We start from the raw sequence: 20,656 nt of genomic DNA on the forward strand, positions 1-20,656 counted from the left end.
GTGCCATGGCCTAGCTGAGTTGACATGTAAAATTAGCCATCACACTGATAAATGGTTAATTTATTAATGCAGTGGTTTTCACTGAATAGATTTTTCTAAGGTACCTGAACTCCTTACCTGCTCACTTTCCTGATGGTTCTGATGCTGTGGACACAGACACAGGACCAGGTCAGGAGGACGCGCAGTGGCCCCCAGGGAACGGCTCTTCACTTATTCCATGACGCGTGTATGCTTCTGGTGGGAGTCATCATATTGTTTTTTGAACATGGATATCCACTAAAAAAAATTCTTGGTCTTTTCTTATTGTTGGAGGAAGTGCTCAGACTGACTGGGAAAGCACCAGTTGAGAAGGAGAGAAGGAAAAAACCCTAAAGCAGGATTTCGTGGTCAGGAGTTGCAGCTGGGGAGGGGAGGAAGGTGGGGTTGGAATTCATACTGATCCCAAGTGTGCAGCATGACTGAGGGGGGAGTTGAAGAGATAGCTGTGCGGTCAGCTCTGCAAAAGCAGGAATAGATTTATCTTATAAGTGCAGGAAAAAGAGTTTACCTGTTTTCTTGTTAGAGACAATGGAAGTCAGAAAAACAGGAGTATTGATATTATTTTTTAAATTTTATTGAAGTCTAGTTGATTTACAATGTGTTAGCTTTTGCTCTGCAGCAAAGTGACTCAGTTATACCTGTATTTATTATTTTTCCTACTCTTTCTCATTAATGGTTTATTACAGGATATTGAATACAGTTCCCTGTGCTCTGCGGCAGGGCCTCGTTGTTTATCCTTCCTATATATACTAGTTTGCATCTGCTAATCCCAGACTCCTGATCCTTTCCACCTCCACCTCCCGCCCCCTTGGCAGGAGATCTTGAAAGAGAGATCTGTTACAAACCAGAGGACACCACGTAGGGACCTTGGACCACTTGGTGGTTCTGCATGGATCTCAAAGTGTTCTGGGGCTGGGATAGGCAGCAGATCTTTGGGAAAAACCAAATGTCAGTGAAGAGCATTTGAAATCTACTTTGCACTGTAACGGGACTGGGTTGCTAGCAGCGTGAAGCATCCGGGGTGGGCCTTTCAGAGACACAGTGGCCCTCCTTGCCTTGGGCTCTGCTCGCTGCTCCCAGTCCGGGGGGCCCACAGCACACAGTTACCCTCCCTGAACACGTGGAGCCGGGAGCCAGCCCTGTCTTCCGCAGGAGGTAGAAGCCAGACTCTGAAAGCTTCATGCACTTGGCTTCACTTCAATGATAAAAGCTATTTTTTTAACGAAAAGCTAATTCTTCCACCTAATTGCAGTAGTAACTGAAGTGAGAGAATGGCTGTGTACAAGCTGTTATCTAGAGTCTCATTAATGAAGACAGGTAATGAAATGAAGGTGTAAAGACAGCCTTGCTTATGTTTCAACAAGAATTGCTTTTTTTTTTTTCTAAAATGTGTTTGTCTAAATTTTTGTCGTTGTCTCCAGCGATGAAGACAATGAATTTAAAAGGATAAAGCAAGTGATTTTAAAAGGAATAAAGGAGAAGTGCACTGGAAAGATACAAGGGTATCTCAAAGAGCTGAGGGCTCAGTCAGTGAGAATGGAAGGACAGATGTGAGGATGACGTGGATCTGCCTCCCGAGAACAGCTCTTTAATGTGACCTAGTTCCAGGCACTTCCGGTCTCTCTGTCTCTGTTGGTTCAGTGTTTCCTGGAATGACAGTCATATAGGCTTACCTGGACTTAGTCCCTCCCCAGATCACACAGACATCTGCCTTCTCCCCCACCACCTTCTTATTAGTTACCTTACTTTCCATTTTGGAGTAAGGTATGATCAGCTAGGGATGTGACTGGGTAACATCAAGTGATGCTCAGGTTTCTGAATGCTCTCTCTGTGTTGGCCTCTGAGCTCAGTGCTTTTCAAGTATCCCTCATCCTGCCCCCGCAGCCCCGTGTCTCGTATACTGTTGCCTCTCCCACTTCTCAGATGAGCAAACCAAAGCCTAGAGAGGCCCAACAGTTTCTCAGGCCCTAAAGCTTCTCCCCAACAACCAGTCTTTAGCAGGTCAGTTCAGTTCACTTCAGTTGCTCAGTCGTGTCCAACTCTTTGCAGTCCTCTGGACTGCAGCATGCCAGGCCTCCCTGTCCATCACCAACTCCCGGAACCTGCTCAAACTCATGTCTACTGAGTTGGTGGTACCATCCAACCATCTCATCCTCTGTCATCCCCTTCTCCTCCTGCATTCAATCTTTCCCAGCATCAGGGTCTTTTCCAGTGAGTCAATTCTTCTCATCAGGTAGCCAAAGTATTGGAGTTTCAGCTTGAGCATCCATCCTTCCAATGAATATTCGGGGCTAATTTCCTTCAGGATGGACTGGTTGGATCTCCTTGCAGTCCAAGGGACTCTTAAGAGTCTTCTCCAACACCACGGTTCAAAAGCATCAATTCTTCAGCATTCAGCTTTTTTTATGGTCCAACTGTCATATCCATACATGACTACTGGAAAAACCATAGCCTTGACTAGCCAGACCTTTGTTGGCAAAGTGATGTCTCTGTTTTTAAATATGCTGTCTAGGTTTGTCATAGGTTTTCTTCCAAGGAGCAAGTGTCTTTTAATTTCATGGCTGCATTCACCATGTGTGGTGATTTTAGAGCCCAAGAAAATAAATTCTGTCACTGTTTCCATTGTTTCCCCATCTGTTTGCCATGAAATGATGGGACCAGATGTCATGATCTTTATTTTTTGAATCAGCATTAGAACCAATTGGAACCAGTCGAACTGGTTGGAACCAGTCTGTTGTTCCATGTCTGGTTCTAACTGTTGCTTCTTGATCTGCATGCAGATTTCTCAGGAGGCAGGTAAGGTGGTCAGGTATTCCCATCTCTTTAAGAATTTTCCACAGTTTGTTGTGATCCACACAGTCAAAGGCTTTGGCCTAGTCAACAAAGCAGAAATAGATTTTTTTTTGGAACTCTCTTGCTTTTTGATGATCCAACAGATGTTGGCAATTTGATCTCTGGTTCCTCTGCCTATTCTAAATCCTGCTTAAACATCTGGAAGTTCTCAATTCACATACTGTTGAAACATCACTTGGAGAATTTTGAGCATTTTTGCTAACATGTGAGATGAGTGCAATTGTGCAGTAGTTTGAACATTCTTTGGCATTTCCTTTCTTTGGGATTGGAATGAAAACTGACCTTTTCCAGTTCTGTGGCTACTGGCATATTGAGTGCAGTACTTTAAAAGTGTCATCTTTTAGGATTTGAAATAGTGGAGGTGAATTCCATCACCTCCAGTAGCTTTGTTCATAGTGATGCTTCCTAAGGCCCACTTGACTTCGCATTCCAGGATGTCTGGCTCTAGGTGACTGATCACACCATCGTGGTTATCTGGGTCATGAAGATCTTTTCTGTATTATTCATCTGTTTATTCTTGCCACCTTTTCTTAATACCTTATGCTTCTGTTAGGTCCATACTGTTTCTGTCCTTTATTGTGCCCCCCTTTGCATGAAATGTTCCCTTGCTATGTCTAATTTTCTTGAAGAGTTCTCTAGTCTTTCCCATTCTATTGTTTTCCTCTATTTCTTTGCACTGATCACTGATGAAGGCTTTCTTATCTCTCCTTGCTATTCTTTGGAACTCTGCATTCAAATGGTTATGTCTTTTCTTTTCTCTTTCGTCTTTCATTTCTCTTCTTTTCTCAGCTGTTTGTAAAGCCTCCTCAGACAGCCCTTTTGTCTTTTTGCATTTCCTTTTCTTGGGGATGGTCTTGATCACTGCCTCCTGTACAATGTTCTTCAGACAATCTGTTTATCAGATCTTATTCCTTGAATCTATTTCTCACTTCCACTGTATAATTGTAAGATTATATTTGATTTAGGTCATACCTGGATGGTCTAGTGGTTTTCCCTACTTTCTTCTATTTCAGTCTGAATTTGGCAATAAGGGGTTCATGATCTGAGTCACAGTCAGTTCCTGGTCTTGTTTTTGCTGACTGTAGAGAGCTTCTCCATCTTTGGCTGCAAAGAATATAATCAATCTGATTTCAGTGTCGACCATCTGGTGTTGTCCATGTGTAGAGTCTTCTCTTGTGTTGTTGGAAGAGGGCGTTTGCTATGACCAGTGCGTTCTCTTGGCAAAACTCTGTTAGCCTTTGCCCTGTTTCACTTGTACTCCAAGGCCAAACTTGCCTGTTACTTCAGGTATCTCTTGGACTTCCTATGTTTGGATTCCAGTCCCCTGTGATGAAACCAACATCATGGACATCTTTTAGCTTCATGACTAACAGCGTGGGTGGTACTTTTGGTTTGGTCTCTGCAAACATCCTGTGCTAATACCTTAGGATTACACATGCATGATCATACCCATGTCTTCTTTCCAATAGAAAGCCACCCACAACCTAGAGTGCGGTGGGAGGAACACGTGGGGAGCAGGATTGAGCAGGAGAAGGATTAGGAGCAAACCCAGTGGGCTCAGCAGTGTGGTGGGGGCGAGGTCCAGCTCAGTTCACAGTGACCACAGGCCAGTGCTTCCTGAGTCCTACAGCAGGGTCCAGTTCCCAGGGTTCTTGGGGATGGAGCAGAATGAGATCAGCAGGGGCATCAGTAGGAATGTGGCAGCACCCTTTCTGTTTGACACTAGTTAAGTGGCATCTTTGATTGCCCTCTGTTTTATTTTGTCTTCTCTTCAGTTTCCTTCTGCTTCATTTTTAAACATCCCCCTTTTATTGGTTATCATCATCCCTACATCCCTGCCTCTGTCATTCTTAATTTCTGCATGCAGCAATGTCTTCCTTGCCTTAGTTTATGGCAGGGCCCTAAAGTCAGATGCCTGCAGGGGCAGGCATCATAAATGCATAAAGAGGCTAGTAAGCTCTGTGTTAGCCTGGAAAGCATGTGTTCTTTCTAGAAAGGGGAAACTATCTCTAGGATCAATGATCCACATCTGCATGTTCATGTAAAATTCCCAATTTTAAATGTTTGCCAATAATTTTTAAGTCAGCAGGCCAAAGACGTGGAAACAACCTAAATGTCCATTGATAGATGAATGGATAATGAAGTTGTGGTCCGTGTGTGTGTGTGTGTGTGTGTGTGTATGCCATGCTGTGCTTAGTCATTCAGTCATGTCCAACTCTTTGAGACCCCATGGACTGTAGCCCACCAGGCTCCTCTGTTCATGGGGATTCTCCAGGAAAGAATACTGGAGTGGGTTGCCGTGCCCTCCTCCAGAGGATCTTCCCATCCCAGGGATTGAACCCAGGTCTTCACATTGCAGGCGCATTCTTTACCATCTGAGCCACCAGGGAAGCCACTGGAGTGGGTAGCCTGTCGCTTCTCAGGGGAACTTCCCGACCCATGAATCAAACCGGGGTCTCCTGCACTGCAGGCAGATTCTTTACCAGCTGAGCTACCTGGGAAGCCCGTATATATCTGTATAGATATATAGCTATAATAGAATACTGCACAGCCATAAAGAGGGATGAGATAATGCCATGTCCAGCAACATGGATGAACCTAGAGATTATCATACTAAGTGAAGTAGGTCAGACAGAGAAAGACAGTTACCATATGATGTCACTTATATGTGGAATCTAAAATATGACACAAATGAACTTCTCTGTCTGTGAGAGAGACTCAAAGACCCAGAGCACAGACATGTGGCTCCCAAGGATTGGGAGTGTGGCATTAGCAGATTCAGACTATCTCATATGGAATGGATAAGCAACAAGGGCCTACAGTGTAGCACAGAGAACTGTGTTCAATGTCCTGTGATAAAGCGTAACGGAAAAGGAAATGAAAAAGAATGTCTGTGTATGGATATCTGAGTCACTGTGCTATACAGGGAGAAGGCAATGGCACCCCACTCCAGTATTCTTGCCTGGAAAATCCCATGGACGGAGGAGCCTGGTGGGCTGCAGTCCATGGGGTCTCGAAGAGTCGGACACGACTGAGCAACTTCCCTTTCACTTTTCACTTTCATGCATTGGAGAAGGAAATGGCAATCCACTCCAGTGTTCTTGCCTGGAGAATCCCAGGGACGGGGGAGCCTAGTGGGCTGCCGTCTATGGGGTCCACAGAGTCGGACATGCCTGAAGCAACTTAGCAGCAGCAGCGGTGCTATACAGGAGAAATTAATGCCACATTGTAAGTCAGCTATATTTCAGTAACACAAATTTAAAAAGTGGGCAGGGGAACACGGTGCGTTTTCAGCAGGGGTCCCCAGTCCATGGCCTCTTAGGAGCCGAGCCTCACAGCGGGGTAAGTGGCGGTGGGTGAGCGAGGCCTCCTCTGTATCTGCAGCCACACCACAGCGCTCACTTTCCCCCTGGTGCCACCTCCTGCCAGATCAGTGGCAGCATAACAGATGTGATGTGCTTGAGTCATCCAGAAACCATCCCCTCCCTCTGGTCTGTGGAGAAATTGTCTTCCACGAAACCGGTCCCTGGTGCCAAAAAGGTTGGGGACTGCTGCTCTACAGGAGAACCCTGTCAGCATCGCCCGTCTGGGGTGATATTGTGGGAGGAAGGGAGGGGCTGGAGCAGTGCATCTTCATCCTGACTTCACAGGGACCACAGGTGCTCCTGCATCAGACCCTCTCTCCTGATAGACTTTGTGCTGTAAACCATACTTTTACACACATATTTATATTGTCCCTTTGGAAGACTTGTTTCACAGCCTAGCACATGAAGATAACATGATAGTATTTAATTATAAGTTGGCGCTCTTAATCTCCTTTACTCTCCTGGTTGGATGTCAGGCTCTTCCAAAGCAGAAGCTTATGGGTGCTTAAGATACATTTTTTTAATTGATTGGTATAAATAGGCATCCATTCAAAATATAAAGTTAAGTATTCTCTAGGTAAAGAGAAGTTTTCAGTAGTTTTTGTCTTCTTAATATGTGTCTGTGTTGTGGAACTATTTTCAGAGTTATGTTTTACTTTTCTTTGAGGCAGATTTTAAAAAATTCCCTTCCTTAGTTTGCAAAGCCACTCAAGTGCAAACTAGTTTGTAGATGCTCAAATGCAAATTCGTTCTTTTTTTTCTTTTTCATATTCTTTTCCATTATGGTTTATTATAGGATATTGAACATAGTTCCCTGTACCATATAGTAGGACCTTGTTATTTATCCATCCTGTGTATAATTGTTTGCATCTGCTAACCCCAAAGTCTCAATTTATCTCTCTCCTAACCCCTTCCACTAGGCAATCACAATTCTGTTCTCTACATCTGTGAGTCTGTTTCTGCTTTGTAGCTAAGTCCATCTGGGTCACATTGTTTTAAAAACGCTCATTTATTCGGCTGTGCCAGGGCTTCACTGCAGCATGCAGGGTCTAGTTCTCTGACCAGAGATTGAATCTGGGCTGGGCCCCCTGCCTTGGGAGTGAGGCGTCTTAGCCCCTGGACCACACTGAGGAGACCCTGTGTCGTATTTTAGAATCTGCAAACTAGTTCTCAGTGTCTCTATTTCTATAATTTTAATATGATTTCATTAAGGTTGACATGCAAAAAATTTTGTGGTATTTTTGAAAGGTTTTTGCAGTTTTCAAACAATTTGAAATTTTACAAATTTCAAACAGTTTGAAGCTGTTTTGATACTTCCCATGCTCTTTCTTTTATTTGTATGGGAAGAGGATTTACGAAAGTGTGAGAACAGCCAGGGCTGGAGAATCTTAGGGTTGGAAGAACACGGAGTTGGTGTGAGTTGTCCTCAGTGAAGGCTTGGTCTCTTGGGTAGGAGGGAGCTCCCTGACGCCCAAAGCTGTCCTTATCTGAGCAGCTGTATTTTTTGGAATGGTTTTCATCATTGTGAACTGACTCCTGTCTCCTGGTCATTTCCGTGCTTTGGACCGAAATTAATACAGAGCAAGTCTAATCCTTTTGGGCTCTCCAAATCCATGGTAAGATGGTTGAGGGCTGTGAGCGTGTTCTGTGTTCCTCTGAGGGCCTGGGACCACATTCTAGGGCACTTTGGTGTCCAAAAGACCCAGGTGGAACTCCAGCTCCACCTTGGACTGAAAGAACGCCTGTGGACAAGTGACTTAATCTCCCTAATCGTACCTCCTTACTGGGTTACTGTGAGGATTAACTTGGACAGTGAGTAAAAATGCTCCGTCCAGCCCCTGACTTCAGTCACTGAATAAGCAATGCAGAGAGTGAGAACTTGCTGGTTAAACTGAAAGGAAGGAAGTCTTGCGGAATGCCTGAGAGCTGAGCCAAGACAGCCTAGACCTGAGGCCAGGCTCTTCAGGAAATGAGTCTGGTGCTTACCTTGTAGAGCATCCCTCAGAGCCTCAGAAGGCGTTGGGGAGCACTTCTCCTGCCTGTATCCCATCAGTGAGGCTGGTTGCCCCGGAAACCTAACAGCAAGGACCACTGTGACTGGTGCACAGTCTTACACCCTGGAGAGAGTGTGTGTCCTTCTTTCAGAGGCTGATGAACTGGGGTTCTCTACTCACAAGGAGACCTTGGACTTCCTTCCCTTTCTGCCCCAAATCTCCTCCCTGATTTGGATCTAAGAACCTTCCAACTCCCCCTCCCTCTGACCCCCTTCCACCCCTCCCCCTCTCCTCTAATTTCACCAGGCTCTCCTCCTCTTGGTTTACAGTTCCTGCAGATCTTTCCTGAAAGGAGAGCATGAAAGCCAGGCTGGGTCCGACCAAACCAGGAGTCTCCCCGCTTACTCTTTAAAGGTAGCTTCCAGTTAAGAGGCTGATTAGGAGTCATTTCTTCAATGAGCGAGTGCCTGCATTGTTCAACTAGTTTTGGAAACATTTTAAACTAAGACAAGCACATGGCCCCCAAAGTTTTCCCTAAGTCATTTTGTCTTCAGTGGGTTAAACACATTTTCCAATATTTTCTGTTTTCTTCCATACTTATTTCTTTGTGGTAGAGATGGTTTTCCTTGAGATTTCTAAAATCAGATAATGTGCCCTTGCTTTTGGACTTATTTCCAAATAGAAAACTAGTATGGAAGAATAGTCTTGGGCCAGATCAAGTATTTTTATACACTGTATAAGAAGTCAGTATTTAGTATTTGTACTTACCTAATCAACAGAGTTTTAAATGAAACTGGATCTTCACTTATTCTAAATTTTGTTTTTTTGGGTGGAAGTTTATATAAAATGTGTAAAAATTATGTGATACTGCACCAATTTTGTGCTTCCTGGATTGTGTATTGTGAATAATGCAGAGGCACCTTTTAGGTATCTTTCCACCTATTGGAAAGATGCAGCTGTGATTGGGACAGAGGCAGAGAAATCTGGGGTCCCCTTGATGTCGGCATCTGTTTTGATTCTTCTCCAAGTGTCTATGAGATGCTCTGGGAGACCTGGGTTTGATCCCTAGGTTTGGAAGATCCCCTGGAGGAGGGCATGGCAACCCACTCCAGTATTCTTGTCTGGAGGATCCGATGGATAGAGAAGCCTGACAGACTACAGTCCGTGGGGTTGCAGAGTCAGACACGACTGAGGAACTTTCACATGAGCAATTACTTAGGGTCTGTCACCGAGGACATAAACCCAGGGGATCTGATCTTGTGAGAACAGGCCTGGACTAGGCAACACACACACAAACACGAAAACAAACCATTAAAGAGCTTGCTCGGTGTTTTCCCAGCTCGTCATTTTGAAAATATTCAAATTTACAGCCAAGTTGAGAGAGCAGTACAGTGAAGACTTACTGTTAACCTGTTGCCACATTTACCGATTCTTGTTTTCATTGAGACAACTGAAAACCAGTGCAGACAGCATGAATCTAGATAAGGATGCTTTTCTGCCTAACCAAAATACCATTTGCACACCCCAACAAATTAACAGTAATTTCCCAGTTTCAGCTAATAAACAGTTGGTGATCCAGGTTCACATTCTCTCCGTTGTCCCTAGCATACATTTTTAGCTTAAAGAGAAATGCAGACTCCCACCAAGGTTCGTAACTGTGTTGTTAGGCTTCCACTGTCTTTAAATCTAGCAGAGTCCCAGCTTTATGTAGTGTCTGTGTTTTGTGACATTGACCTTTTTCCTCTTTGAAAGAGTCCAGGATAAAATTATCTTCGAATATCCCTCAATCTGAATTTGTCCAATTTTTTCCTCACAGGCTTTTTGTTTTCTTGTTAAATTTTTGGAACTGTGCTTACAGCAGTGTGCGGGTTTGTGAGAGGCCGTGCACCCGCCCGGGGCCTCAGCCGTCTGGAGCCTCTCGGGGTCTTAGCTCCACACTGGTTTCTTGCTGCCTTCAGAGAATGCTGGGCAGAGGCAGCTTCCTGGCACTTTCCTCCAGATCCGGGTGCTGAGGCTGGGCGGCTTCCAGGGTAGGCAGCTCCATTGTACTAGTCCAGATCCCCCGCAGGGGTTTCAATTAGAGGGGTTATTGTTTAGTTCCCTGCTAAAAATGTCGCATTATGTCATTATCCTGGCTTTAGGAGATGTGGGTTGTTTTTACACCACGGGCATGAATGGGCGATTAGGAGGTCACTTGAGCGCTCTCGGGGATCTGACTCAGTTGCTCAGACCGCCTTCACGCGGAGGCTGGGATGAGACACAGCGCGCGGGTGTTCCTTTCCCACAGCCTGCTGTGTTTGTTTCTGGTTGTAGAGATCCAGTCTCTCACAGTCCTTTGTTTAAGGAAAATGGCCAAATATTAAAACATGATGACCCGGCCAGCTTTGTCTTTACTATCTTAATTACCTTTCTTCACTTCTAAGTACTCCACATTCTTTCCCCCTCCCCACCTTTTTTTGTTTTCAACACACAGACCAAATGGGGTTGACAGTTGATGTTATAACTTGGGGGCTTAGCCCGGCGCCAGTGAATTCCATAAAATCACACGCGAAGTTTGTGTGTGTTTGCTTATGGGCTCTGATCTGAAGAGAGGTTTCCCTGGATTTCAACTTTTAGAGGTGTCCATGAGCCCCAGACAGTTAAAATCACTGGGTTAAATGGTTATTTCTTCCTATAGCCTTGGATAAAATATCAAATATCTGACCCTTGATGTAGTGTCTTTTCCTTTTCAGTAATCTTTTTTATACTATTTGTTTTACATTAAAAAATTATAAGGAATAAAGTTAAATTCATTCATAGTATTAGTCATCACCCAGAGATAACTGCTGTTTACACTCTGGTAGATAGTTACCTATCTGCCTATTTGTCTATAAATCATCTGTCTTTCTATTCATTTACACACACACACACACACAGTTGTTTTTTTTTAAAATAGGACTCATTCTGTATGCACCGTTCCCACTTTGCTAAATGTAGATCAATAACATTTTTGCTTAATTGCTGCAGAGTAGTCAATTGTATGGATATACTGTCATTTATTTAATGAATTCCCTACAGACAGATGTTTGTATTTTAACAGGAATCAAACCTTAGGCAACAGGAGCGGAACAGGAGGAACTTGAGTCTTTTGCTGGTCCCAACAGTTCTCTTCCTTTGTCTGACTTTCCAAGCCCCACATCGAAGGCGAGGCCTGGACTTTGGGTCATAGAACACGTTTGCTTTTTCCAAAAGAAAGAACTGTACTCGCAGCTCTTTCCTCTAATCTCCATGGCAGAGATGTGAAGTGCCAAGTCATTTCAGATCAATAAAGAATAGTTTTGGAGGGTCAGTCAACTTTAAAGCAGCTTCATTTTAATCCATTCTCAGGAAAAAGAATCGGAAAAAGAATATATATATGTATGTATGTATGTATGTATGTATGTATGTATGTATAACTTGATCACTTTGCTGTACATCTGAAACAAACACAACATTGTAAATCAACTATACTTCAATTTGTTGTTTAGTCGCTAAGTTTTGTCCGACTCTTTGCAACCCCATAGACGGTGGCAGGCCAGGCTTCCCGGTCCTTCAACATTTCCCAGAGTTTGCTCAAATCCATGTCCATTGAGTTATTGATGCTCTCTAACCATCTCATCCTCTGTCGTCCCCTTCTCTTCCTGCCCTCAATCTTTCCCAGCATCAGGGTCTTTTCTAAAGAGTCAGCTCTTTGCATCAGATGGCCAAAGTATTGGAGCTTCAGCTTCAGCATCAGTCCTTCCAATCAGTATTCATGGTTGATTTCCTTTAGGATTGACAGGTTTGATCTCCTTGCAGTCCAAGGGACTCTTAAGAGTCTTCTCCAGCACCACAATTCAAAAGTATCAATTCTTCAGTGCTCAGCTTTCTTTATAGTCCCAACTCTCACATCTGTACAGGGCTGCTGGAAAAACCATAGCCTTGACTGTACAGATCTTTGTTGGCCAAGTGATGTCTCTGCTTTTTAATATTTTCTTTAGGTTTGTCATGGGTTTCCTTCGAAGGAGCAAGTGTCTTTTAATTTCATGGCTGCAGTCACCGTCTGCAGTGATTTTGCAGCCCAAGAGAATCTGTCACTGCTTCTACTTTTTCCGCTTCTATTTGTCATGAAGTGATAGGACCAGATGCCATGATCTTAGTTTTAAGTCAGCTTTTTCACTTTCTTCTTTCACATCATCAAATATTTTAAAAAATAAAAAAGAAACAGAAAAACAATTATCAATGGTTCTTCCAGTTTGCCTGATATTACGAAAGGACAGGTGAGTGGTAGAATTTCCCCCCTCCCACCTGGAACACTTGTTTTAGAAAATGTGCTTTATAAAAAAAAAAAAAAAAGAAAATGTGCTTTATTCACTGGCATGGATGCCACTGACATTATAAATGAATGCAAATTTATTAAGATTCCAAATATATTTTCCCCAAATTTGAAGACAGAAACCATAGACAACCTTCATTCATTAAAATAAAAGCATTCATTGAATCACATACTTGTAACCTAAAAGACTAAATTCAATTCAGTTCAGTTCAGTTGCTCAGTCGTGTCCGACTCTTTGCGACCTCATGGACTTCAGCACGCCAGGCCTCCCATCACCAACTCCTGGAGTCCACCCAAACCCATGTCCATTGAGTTGGTGATGCCATCCAACCATCTCATCCTCTGTCGTCCCCTTCTCCTCCTTCCCTCAATCTTTCCCAGCATCAGGGTCTTTTCCAATGAGCCAGCTCTTCGAATTAGGTGGCCAAAGTATTGGAGTTTCAGCTTCAAAATCAGTCCTTCCAATGAACACCCAGACCTGATCTCCTTTAGGATGGACTGGTTGGATCTCCTTGCAGTCCAAAGGACCCTCAAGAGTCTTCTCCAACACCACAGTTCAAAAGCATCAATTCTTTGCACTCAGCTTTCTTTATAGTCCAACTCTCACATCCATGCATGACTACTGGAAAAACCATAGCCTTGACTAGACAAACCTTTGTTGATAAAGTAATGTCTCTGCACTTTATTTTTTTCATTTATTTTTATTAGCTGTCTCTGCTCTTTAATATGCTTAAGCAGTCATTGAGTCACACACTTGTAACCTAAAAGACTAAATTCAGTAGCTCTTAAAAGGTGGCCAGTTCAGTCTCTTATCTTGTTGGCAGCTAAAGAGCCAACAGCAAACACCATGAGTTAAAATAGAAAATTCAAATTAAATAAAGCAGCCAGATAAGGCTAAAAAGATACAGAAAAAAATTTCTGTATTGTTGAGTGCATATGTCTGAAATTTAAAAAGTGAATTAAAAGGTAATTCTCAGAAAATGAAGCATGTAAAATATTTAAAAAAAAAAAAATCCGTTCTCAGTTTCCAAGGTTCACATGGGCCTAATTTTGTATAGTTTACCTTATATTTAAAGAGTGTTCATGAAGATTGTTGTGGGGAAAACCCAAATGCTTTGATGGTTAAAATACTCAAGTCCTGCAGCCTGGGGAGACTTGGCTGTGTGCAGACCAGCGTGCTTTCCCTCCATCTGTGTGTGTATTCCCCTGTGCTGCTGAAAGAGGTGCTGCTGATTGCCTTGTCTTCCTCTTACCCTTTCACCAAGGACACGTCCAGCTTAGAGGCTGCACCAGTCAAACACCCTTGGGTCCAGGGTCGCAAGTGCTCCCATCTGGCTGGGTGATGAGTGGTGTTTATGTCATGGCATAAATCACGTTTTGCTCTTCCATTAGCTGAGACTCTAATCATTAAAAAAATTTACTTCATCTACAAAAATCAATAATAGGAGTTTTTTGGATGGGGGCGGTCCTTTAACCATTTTTTCCCCAAGTCTGTCTATAAACAATCAAATGACTACCCTCATTGGAAGAGTGCGTGAAAGGAGAAATACAAGCCCACAGATAAAAGATGACCTTTCCTAAGGACAGGTAGGAAGCCAGTTTAAGGAAGACAGAAGGCAACCAAGGAAAGCTGTTACCCTTTTGAAAGTCTTTAAGAAAGTCATCCTTTTTCGTGGACCTACACAGCATCACAGCCTTACAGAGCTCAAGACGAATTTTCAGAAAAACATGGAAAATAAAGTAAGTTGATAGTAGCATCCAGTGACTGACTTAATGCCTCCTCACAACTCTGTGGATTCCAGTGAATACAAAAAATCAGTGGTATTTATTTATTTGCCTAGAACACGGTTTCCACTAAGAAAACACACAAAATCTAAATAAATTGATACTTAGCCAAAGCGATGGATGCATTTCATGTAAAATGGAAAACTGCTTTTGAGGGGAAAGAGTAAAGCCAAAGAGAAATCTTAGACACTTTTCAGGAAATAGTGCGTTTGCTTTTAATATGATGGTGTTGGTCCCTAGACGTGCGTCAGGACCTCACGTCGGTCACGGCTAATCAGGAGGCCAGATCCTGATTCACTTCTGGTTTATCCCGCAAGCTTTGGGAGGTTGTCACACAGCCGGCTTTTTTTTTTTCTTTCCCCCATGGATGCTTTATCTTGTTTATATCCGTGTTCACAGCACTGTTAGCAGCCTCTTTTAGATGGTAAATGAGTGGCTCACTAAATTATCACAAACTTAACCCATCCAAAGAGGCAGGGCTAATGACTGGTCCTTTTCCCTGCGGGGCAAACAGAGCCGGCCACGCCCTGCGCCCGGCTCCTGGAGGGAGGACCGAGCTCCGGCCACGCACGCGGTCCAAGCGGTGTCTCCGGTTTCCTCGTGTGATGACGGGGCGGGCCGGGGAGCTCTTTCCCCTCCCCACCCGCATCCCTCCGGCTCCGTCGCTGGCAGCTGTTCCTCTGCTCGAAGTTTATATGATCTCGAGAGCTCTAAACCGCGCTCAGACGTTTGTTTACTGGTGCTGCCTTTGGCTTCTGCAAACAGCCTTTTGTGCCCTCCAGGTCTGCAGAAAAGGCTCTTCTCAGAATCAGCCCCTCCTCCCTCCTTCCTCCAGGAGAGTCTGGGAACTAGCTTCAAGCTCAGGAAGAAAAATGAGCTGAAAAGGACGAGGGGCTCAAACCTGGTCGGAGGGGAGACTCGGAGGGGAAGCGGAAAGGAGTCAGGACTCAGCATCCTGCGTTTGTGCTTTGTGTTTGCAACTTGGAGCGAGTTGCATTAATGAATTAAGCAGCAGCTCGTAATGGAAAATCTCGGTCCCGGCCTGGTGGGGGAGCCAGATACTATAGATTTGTAACAGGAAGGCTGTGGATTCTGGCTTCATTGTTGGGCCAGTCATCTGTGAGCTGGTGGCCGGACCACAGGCCACACACTTGAGTGCCCATCTTCCTGGACCCGGAGCTGCCCAGCCTTTGTGGCTGGGGTTGGAGCCGGGGCCCGGGGAAGATGGTGAGCGCCGGGGTCGGCCCTGGGACGGGTCCCCCCGCCCGCGCGGAGGAGGGTGCGGGACGGCGGACTCCCTTTGGGGGCAGGGAGGGGGCTGCTGAAATGGACGCGCTGACGCGCCGTTGATGCTTTTCTCTGTGTCATCCCCTGTAGAGCTCCGGGAACGCGTCCTATCGCTGCTCTATGTCTTCCTCTGCGGATTTTTCCGACGAAGATGATTTCAGCCAGAAATCTGGCTCTGCATCTCCAGCTCCTGGAGACACCTTACCCTGGAATTTGCCTAAACATGAGCGATCGAAAAGAAAGATCCACGGGGGCTCTGTGCTGGACCCTGCGGAGAGGGCAGTGCTTAGGATCGCAGGTAAGAACGAGCGGCGGGGGGCCCGGCTGGGGGGTTGCGGAGAGGTGGAAATTCACACACCAGCTCCCCGAGGGCCCTGTCTGGCCAGGAGCTGAGGCTTAAGGTGGGGGGGTGGGGGAGAGAGGATGACCATGTTTACTTTCTGTCCCGATTTTATCGAAGGAGCAATTGGCTCTGTCTGCTAGTGACTAAGCTGTTTGGCCCTGTCTTCTGGTTGGAGGAACCCATATCTTTGAAACCAAGATGATATTTACAGGCATCTGCATTGAAGTTTCCTATTTATGTGCAGTCGCCACTGTCAGTCTGAAAGTATTAACTCAGTGTTTCCCCGTGTGTTTGCTGGAAGCTTCGTTTTCCTGTTTGCCCGGGAGCTCCGGGCCACCAGATTTATCAGGGGCCTAGATTCCTGGGTTCTGGTACCCAAGATTGCATAGGGCTCGCTACAGTCCTTTTTTTTTTTTTTTTTTTTAAAAGCGTAGCATCTCTATTAGCATCATGTGTTCATGGCAGCTCCTGCCTTTGGTGCTTTTGAGGGTTTAGCCGCCATGCATCCCTGATTAATTAATACATGGGAGGGACTGGTGTTTTTCTCTTCTGTTACCTGATGTTCCCTTGCACTGCCTGAAGGTCCCAGAAGGGATGGCTTGTTTCACTCAGCTGCAAGCTGAGCCTGCTGTGGAAATCTATCCCCCCGCCTGCAGGGCCCGTGTGGTTTGTGTATATATGAGCTATGCTTTTTGAGGTGGTTGTTACCTAATTTTTTTCTCAGAAATGGCAATGGGGTAGGTTGGGGTGTGTCCTGGGGGGCTCTCTTGCAAAGGCCAAAGGCGAGGTGTTTACCAGAGTTGATTTTCACGGTGGATTGGGCCTCTGCTGCCTCCCCCTCTCTCCCTCCCAGGCCCCTGCCCACTCTGTTTCTCTTGCTTCCCACCATCATGCAGAGCTGGGACTTGTCTTCCTCCTAAGAGGCTGCAGGGGGCTAGCTCAGATCCTGGCCGAGAGTCCCCTGAGGGTCCCCCCAGTGGGATTTTCTGATTACGGGAAAAATAAACAGCGCCCAGCCAGCCATTCTCTCATCTGGGTTTCTGGGGCAACAGCCTTGAGCTTCTTCTGGCTTCTTTTGTGAGATGCTGGCTGGTCTCACCCAGGCCTTTGACTTGCAGGGTGGAGGCGGGCAGGGCAGGGAGGATGGAGACAGTTTGGGAGCCAAGGGAGAGCAAGCAGGGCGGCCCGGGGCTCGCGGAGGGCTGGGCGGACACCAGAGGGTCTGGTCACCAGGGCCGGATTCCCTGCCCGGTCATGACATCCCCAGGGGGCGGGACAGTGCCGGAACCAGGGTACCAGACACTCATCTCAGCAGAAAGGGAAGACCGTGACAGGTGGTGCTCTGTGGCAAGCCTGGGTCTCCAAAGCAGGACACCTGGATGGCGGAAGGTGCTCCTGGGCTGAGAGTTTTGATGGATGTGGCAGAGATGGGCATTTTGCTTTTGGTAGTGAAGGAGGGGCTAGGAGAGAAGGAAGGGCGCCTGTCTGTCAGGGGGATGAGATTACATAAACTACTAGACAGGCAGCCAGCAGAGGCTGGCGGTAGTAGCCGGCGGTGTGTATGGCCGGTGGGGAATGGAGGACCTGGGGGTTCTGATGGGGTGCAGTGGAAAAGTGGATGCTGGGGTCAGGGGAGCCTCGGCTCTGTGAGGGCGAGGCCACACCTTACTTATTGTAAAGGGTTTGCTATGAAGTTAGCGGTAGTTGGTGCACTGAAGACCTCCAAGTTACGGACTTTTAAGATTACATTGGTTCTTCAAAAATAGAATAAGGCAAAATAAAACAACAGACAGAATAAGTGGCTCTAGCATGGATGTGTACTAATGACCGTGTTTAAAGTGAATACTGGTAAATTGGCTATTGCACACAAATCACATCCATCCTCATACATGGAGCATAGGCTGAGGGGTCAGTCTCCAAACACCTGTTTCATCATCAGGTGGCTAACCTATGAAGTTCAGGTATATTATGACACAGCATCCAGGGTAAGGGGACAGGTCATCTGAGGGGATGTGATGCAGTGGAGAGCTGGAAAACATATCATTCATATTTCAACCTCTCATTTTATTAGGCATTTTCGCACTTGGCCTGAAACCTAACCTTTCTGTTAAGTTCATCCCCAGGAAGAGACAGGGCAAGGGTCAGAAAGGGAGTGGGGATGTCTGCTGTGTTCATTCTTTAGTAATAATGGAATTGAAAGTTGCACATGGTTATTGTGTTTAAGGTTGTAAAAATAGAATGGAATGAGGAAATGTCTCGAGTGGAGAAGACCATATGGTTTGGGGGATCCCGTTAGTCACTCACGTTCAATACATGTTTATTACACTTCTTGGATACAATGAAGGTGCGCACTCGGTTCTGCCTTGTAAAGCAGTTCTAACCTCACATGGCACGAGTGAGAGGCTAGCTGTGACCACTCTGAGGGCCAGGACGAGGAGAGCCCAGAGGGAGACTCTGATTACCACGGACTGAGAGGAGGCCGGGAAGCTTCCTGAAGGCTTCCGGGGGGCTCGCTGTGGGAGGGGAGGTTTCGTGAGCCTGATGGACTGGTGCAAACTGGAGGTCACTTCCGTGGGATGGAGCTGCAGACACACAGCAGGGAGGTGGGTTCAGATGGAAACTGCAAGTCATTTGTGTAGCGGAAGCCTGGGATTTGTAGGGAAGAGTGGGAACTGTTAGGATGCTTTGGGGCAATTCTTCGGAGACTGGACTATTTAGCTGTCAGTGGTGGGGAATCACTTGAGGATGTAAAAAGCAGTGTGATGAGATAATCAGATGTACATTTCCTGGCGATGGTGTCACGAGTCTGATCTTTGTCATTTGAAAGTGATTCTGCATTTATCGCAGTGTCTTCATGTTGAAACCTGAGCCTGTCTTGCCATGTATGCTCTCCTCGTCTCTCAGGGTCAAGGTGAGAACGGCATGGAGACGTGGAAGGAAAGGGGCTTTGTTTCCTTTAGCATCGTAACAGGCACATCTGCTGTTTTTACCTGCAGGACATCATAAGCTGTTTTTCAGTCTTGAAGTGCTTGTGAAGGTACATGGTTTGTTAGTGACGATGCTATTTTAAACCATGGATATTTGTCCCACATGAATTCTTTGAAGTGAAGAATTGAGAGATCTTGACAGAGTCAGGCTTTGGATTTTAATTCCTCCTCTATCACAAACCGGTTGTGTTTTCTTGGACAATTTACTGAACATTTACTTCTCACCTTCATTTTGTCTATCCAAGGATCATGGCTATGGTGAATAAAGTAGTAAATGCAAAACATTTTGCAAATTCCCTGACACATGGTAAATGCTCTATGAATGAGGGCTTACTGATGGCCCTATGCTCTCATAAGCACCTGGTGAAGAGTAAAGTGAAAGTTGCTCAGTCATGTCCGATTCTTTGTATATACAGTCCATGGGATTCTCCAGGCCAGAATACTGGAGTGGATGGCCTTTCCCTTCTCCAGGGGATCTTCCCAACCCAGGGATCGCACCCAGGTCTCTCACATGGCAGGCAGATATTTTAGCCGCTGAGTCACAAGGGAAGCCCATATATTATCTCATTCAGGTTTCTGGACAATTTTGTGAAGTAGGCACTGTTATTTTCAGGGCTTCCTAGGTAGTTCAGTTCAGTTCAGTCACTCAGTCATGTCTGACTCTTTGCGACCCCATGAATCGCAGCACGCTAGGCCTCCCTGTCCATCACAAACTCCCGGAGTTTACTCAAACCCATGCCCATCGAGTCGGTGATGCCATCCAGCCATCTCATCCTCTTGTCGTCCCCTTCTCCTGCCCCCAATCCCTCCCAGCATCAGGGTCTTTTCCAATGAGTCAACTCCTCGCATGAGGTGGCCAAAGTATCGGAGTTTCAGCTTCAGCATCAGTCCTTCCAATGAACACCCAGGACATATCTCCCAGGTAGCACAGTGGTAAAGAATCCGCCTGCCAATGCAGGAGACCCAAAAGACACGGGCTCGATCCCTGGATCGGGAAGATCCCCTTGGGTAGGAAATGGCAATCCACTCCAGTATTCTTGCCTGAAAAATTCCATGGACAGAGGAGCTTGGAGGGCTACAGTCCACTGGATTGCAAACAGTTGGACATGACCGAGCGACTGAGCACACACACTCTTTATCGTCTCCATTTTTTTCAGCCCAGAAATCTGCCAAAAGAGGAGAGACTCTTCCCGAGGTTCTAGGAAGTGGTGGAGCTAGGATCTGAGTTCAGGACATCTTGACTCAAGGGACCAAGCTCTAAACTGCTACGTTTTTGCTGCTTCCCTGTGGAATACACTAAGATTATTAGCAGCTTGAATCCTTGATTATCATTCCAGGAATATACATTTACCCCAGTGACTGCCAATGCTGCTAGTTCCTTTTGACTAGTTCCTTAAATGGACAGTTAAAAATCACTTAAGTATGCAGTGATTATATTAAAAAAACTGGGTGCTTGTGAAAGTCGCTTAGTCGTGTCCCACTCTTTGCGACCCCATGGACTGTATAGGGACTGAATTCTCCAGGCCAGAATACTGGAGTGGGTGGCCTTTCCCTTCTCCAGGGGATCTTCCCAACCCAGGGATCCAACCCAGGTCTCCCGCATTGCGGGCGGATTTTTTTACCAGCTGAAGCACAAGGGAAGCCCAAGAATACTAGAGTGGGTAGCCTAT

At 45.7% G+C, this 20,656-nt stretch overlaps 1 protein-coding gene across 8 annotated transcripts in view; it reads left to right on the forward strand.

Annotated features, from left to right (window-relative positions):
* DST (dystonin) overlaps positions 1–20,656 on the forward strand; it is a 516,002-nt gene that overhangs the window by 86,055 nt on the left and 409,291 nt on the right. For 7 of the 8 annotated variants that reach the window (XM_065912760.1, XM_065912746.1, XM_065912748.1 and 4 more), the window contains exon 4: positions 15,747–15,954. In XM_065912760.1, coding sequence (XP_065768832.1) covers positions 15,747–15,954 — 208 coding nt within the window. Of the gene's footprint in view, positions 1–15,578; positions 15,597–15,746; positions 15,955–20,656 lie in introns of those variants that run through there. The other variant, XM_065912750.1, reaches the window with a different exon arrangement.

The sequence above is a fragment of the Muntiacus reevesi genome, chromosome 20, assembly GCF_963930625.1.
Source record: "Muntiacus reevesi chromosome 20, mMunRee1.1, whole genome shotgun sequence".
In the NCBI taxonomy this organism is placed as follows: domain Eukaryota; kingdom Metazoa; phylum Chordata; class Mammalia; order Artiodactyla; family Cervidae; genus Muntiacus; species Muntiacus reevesi.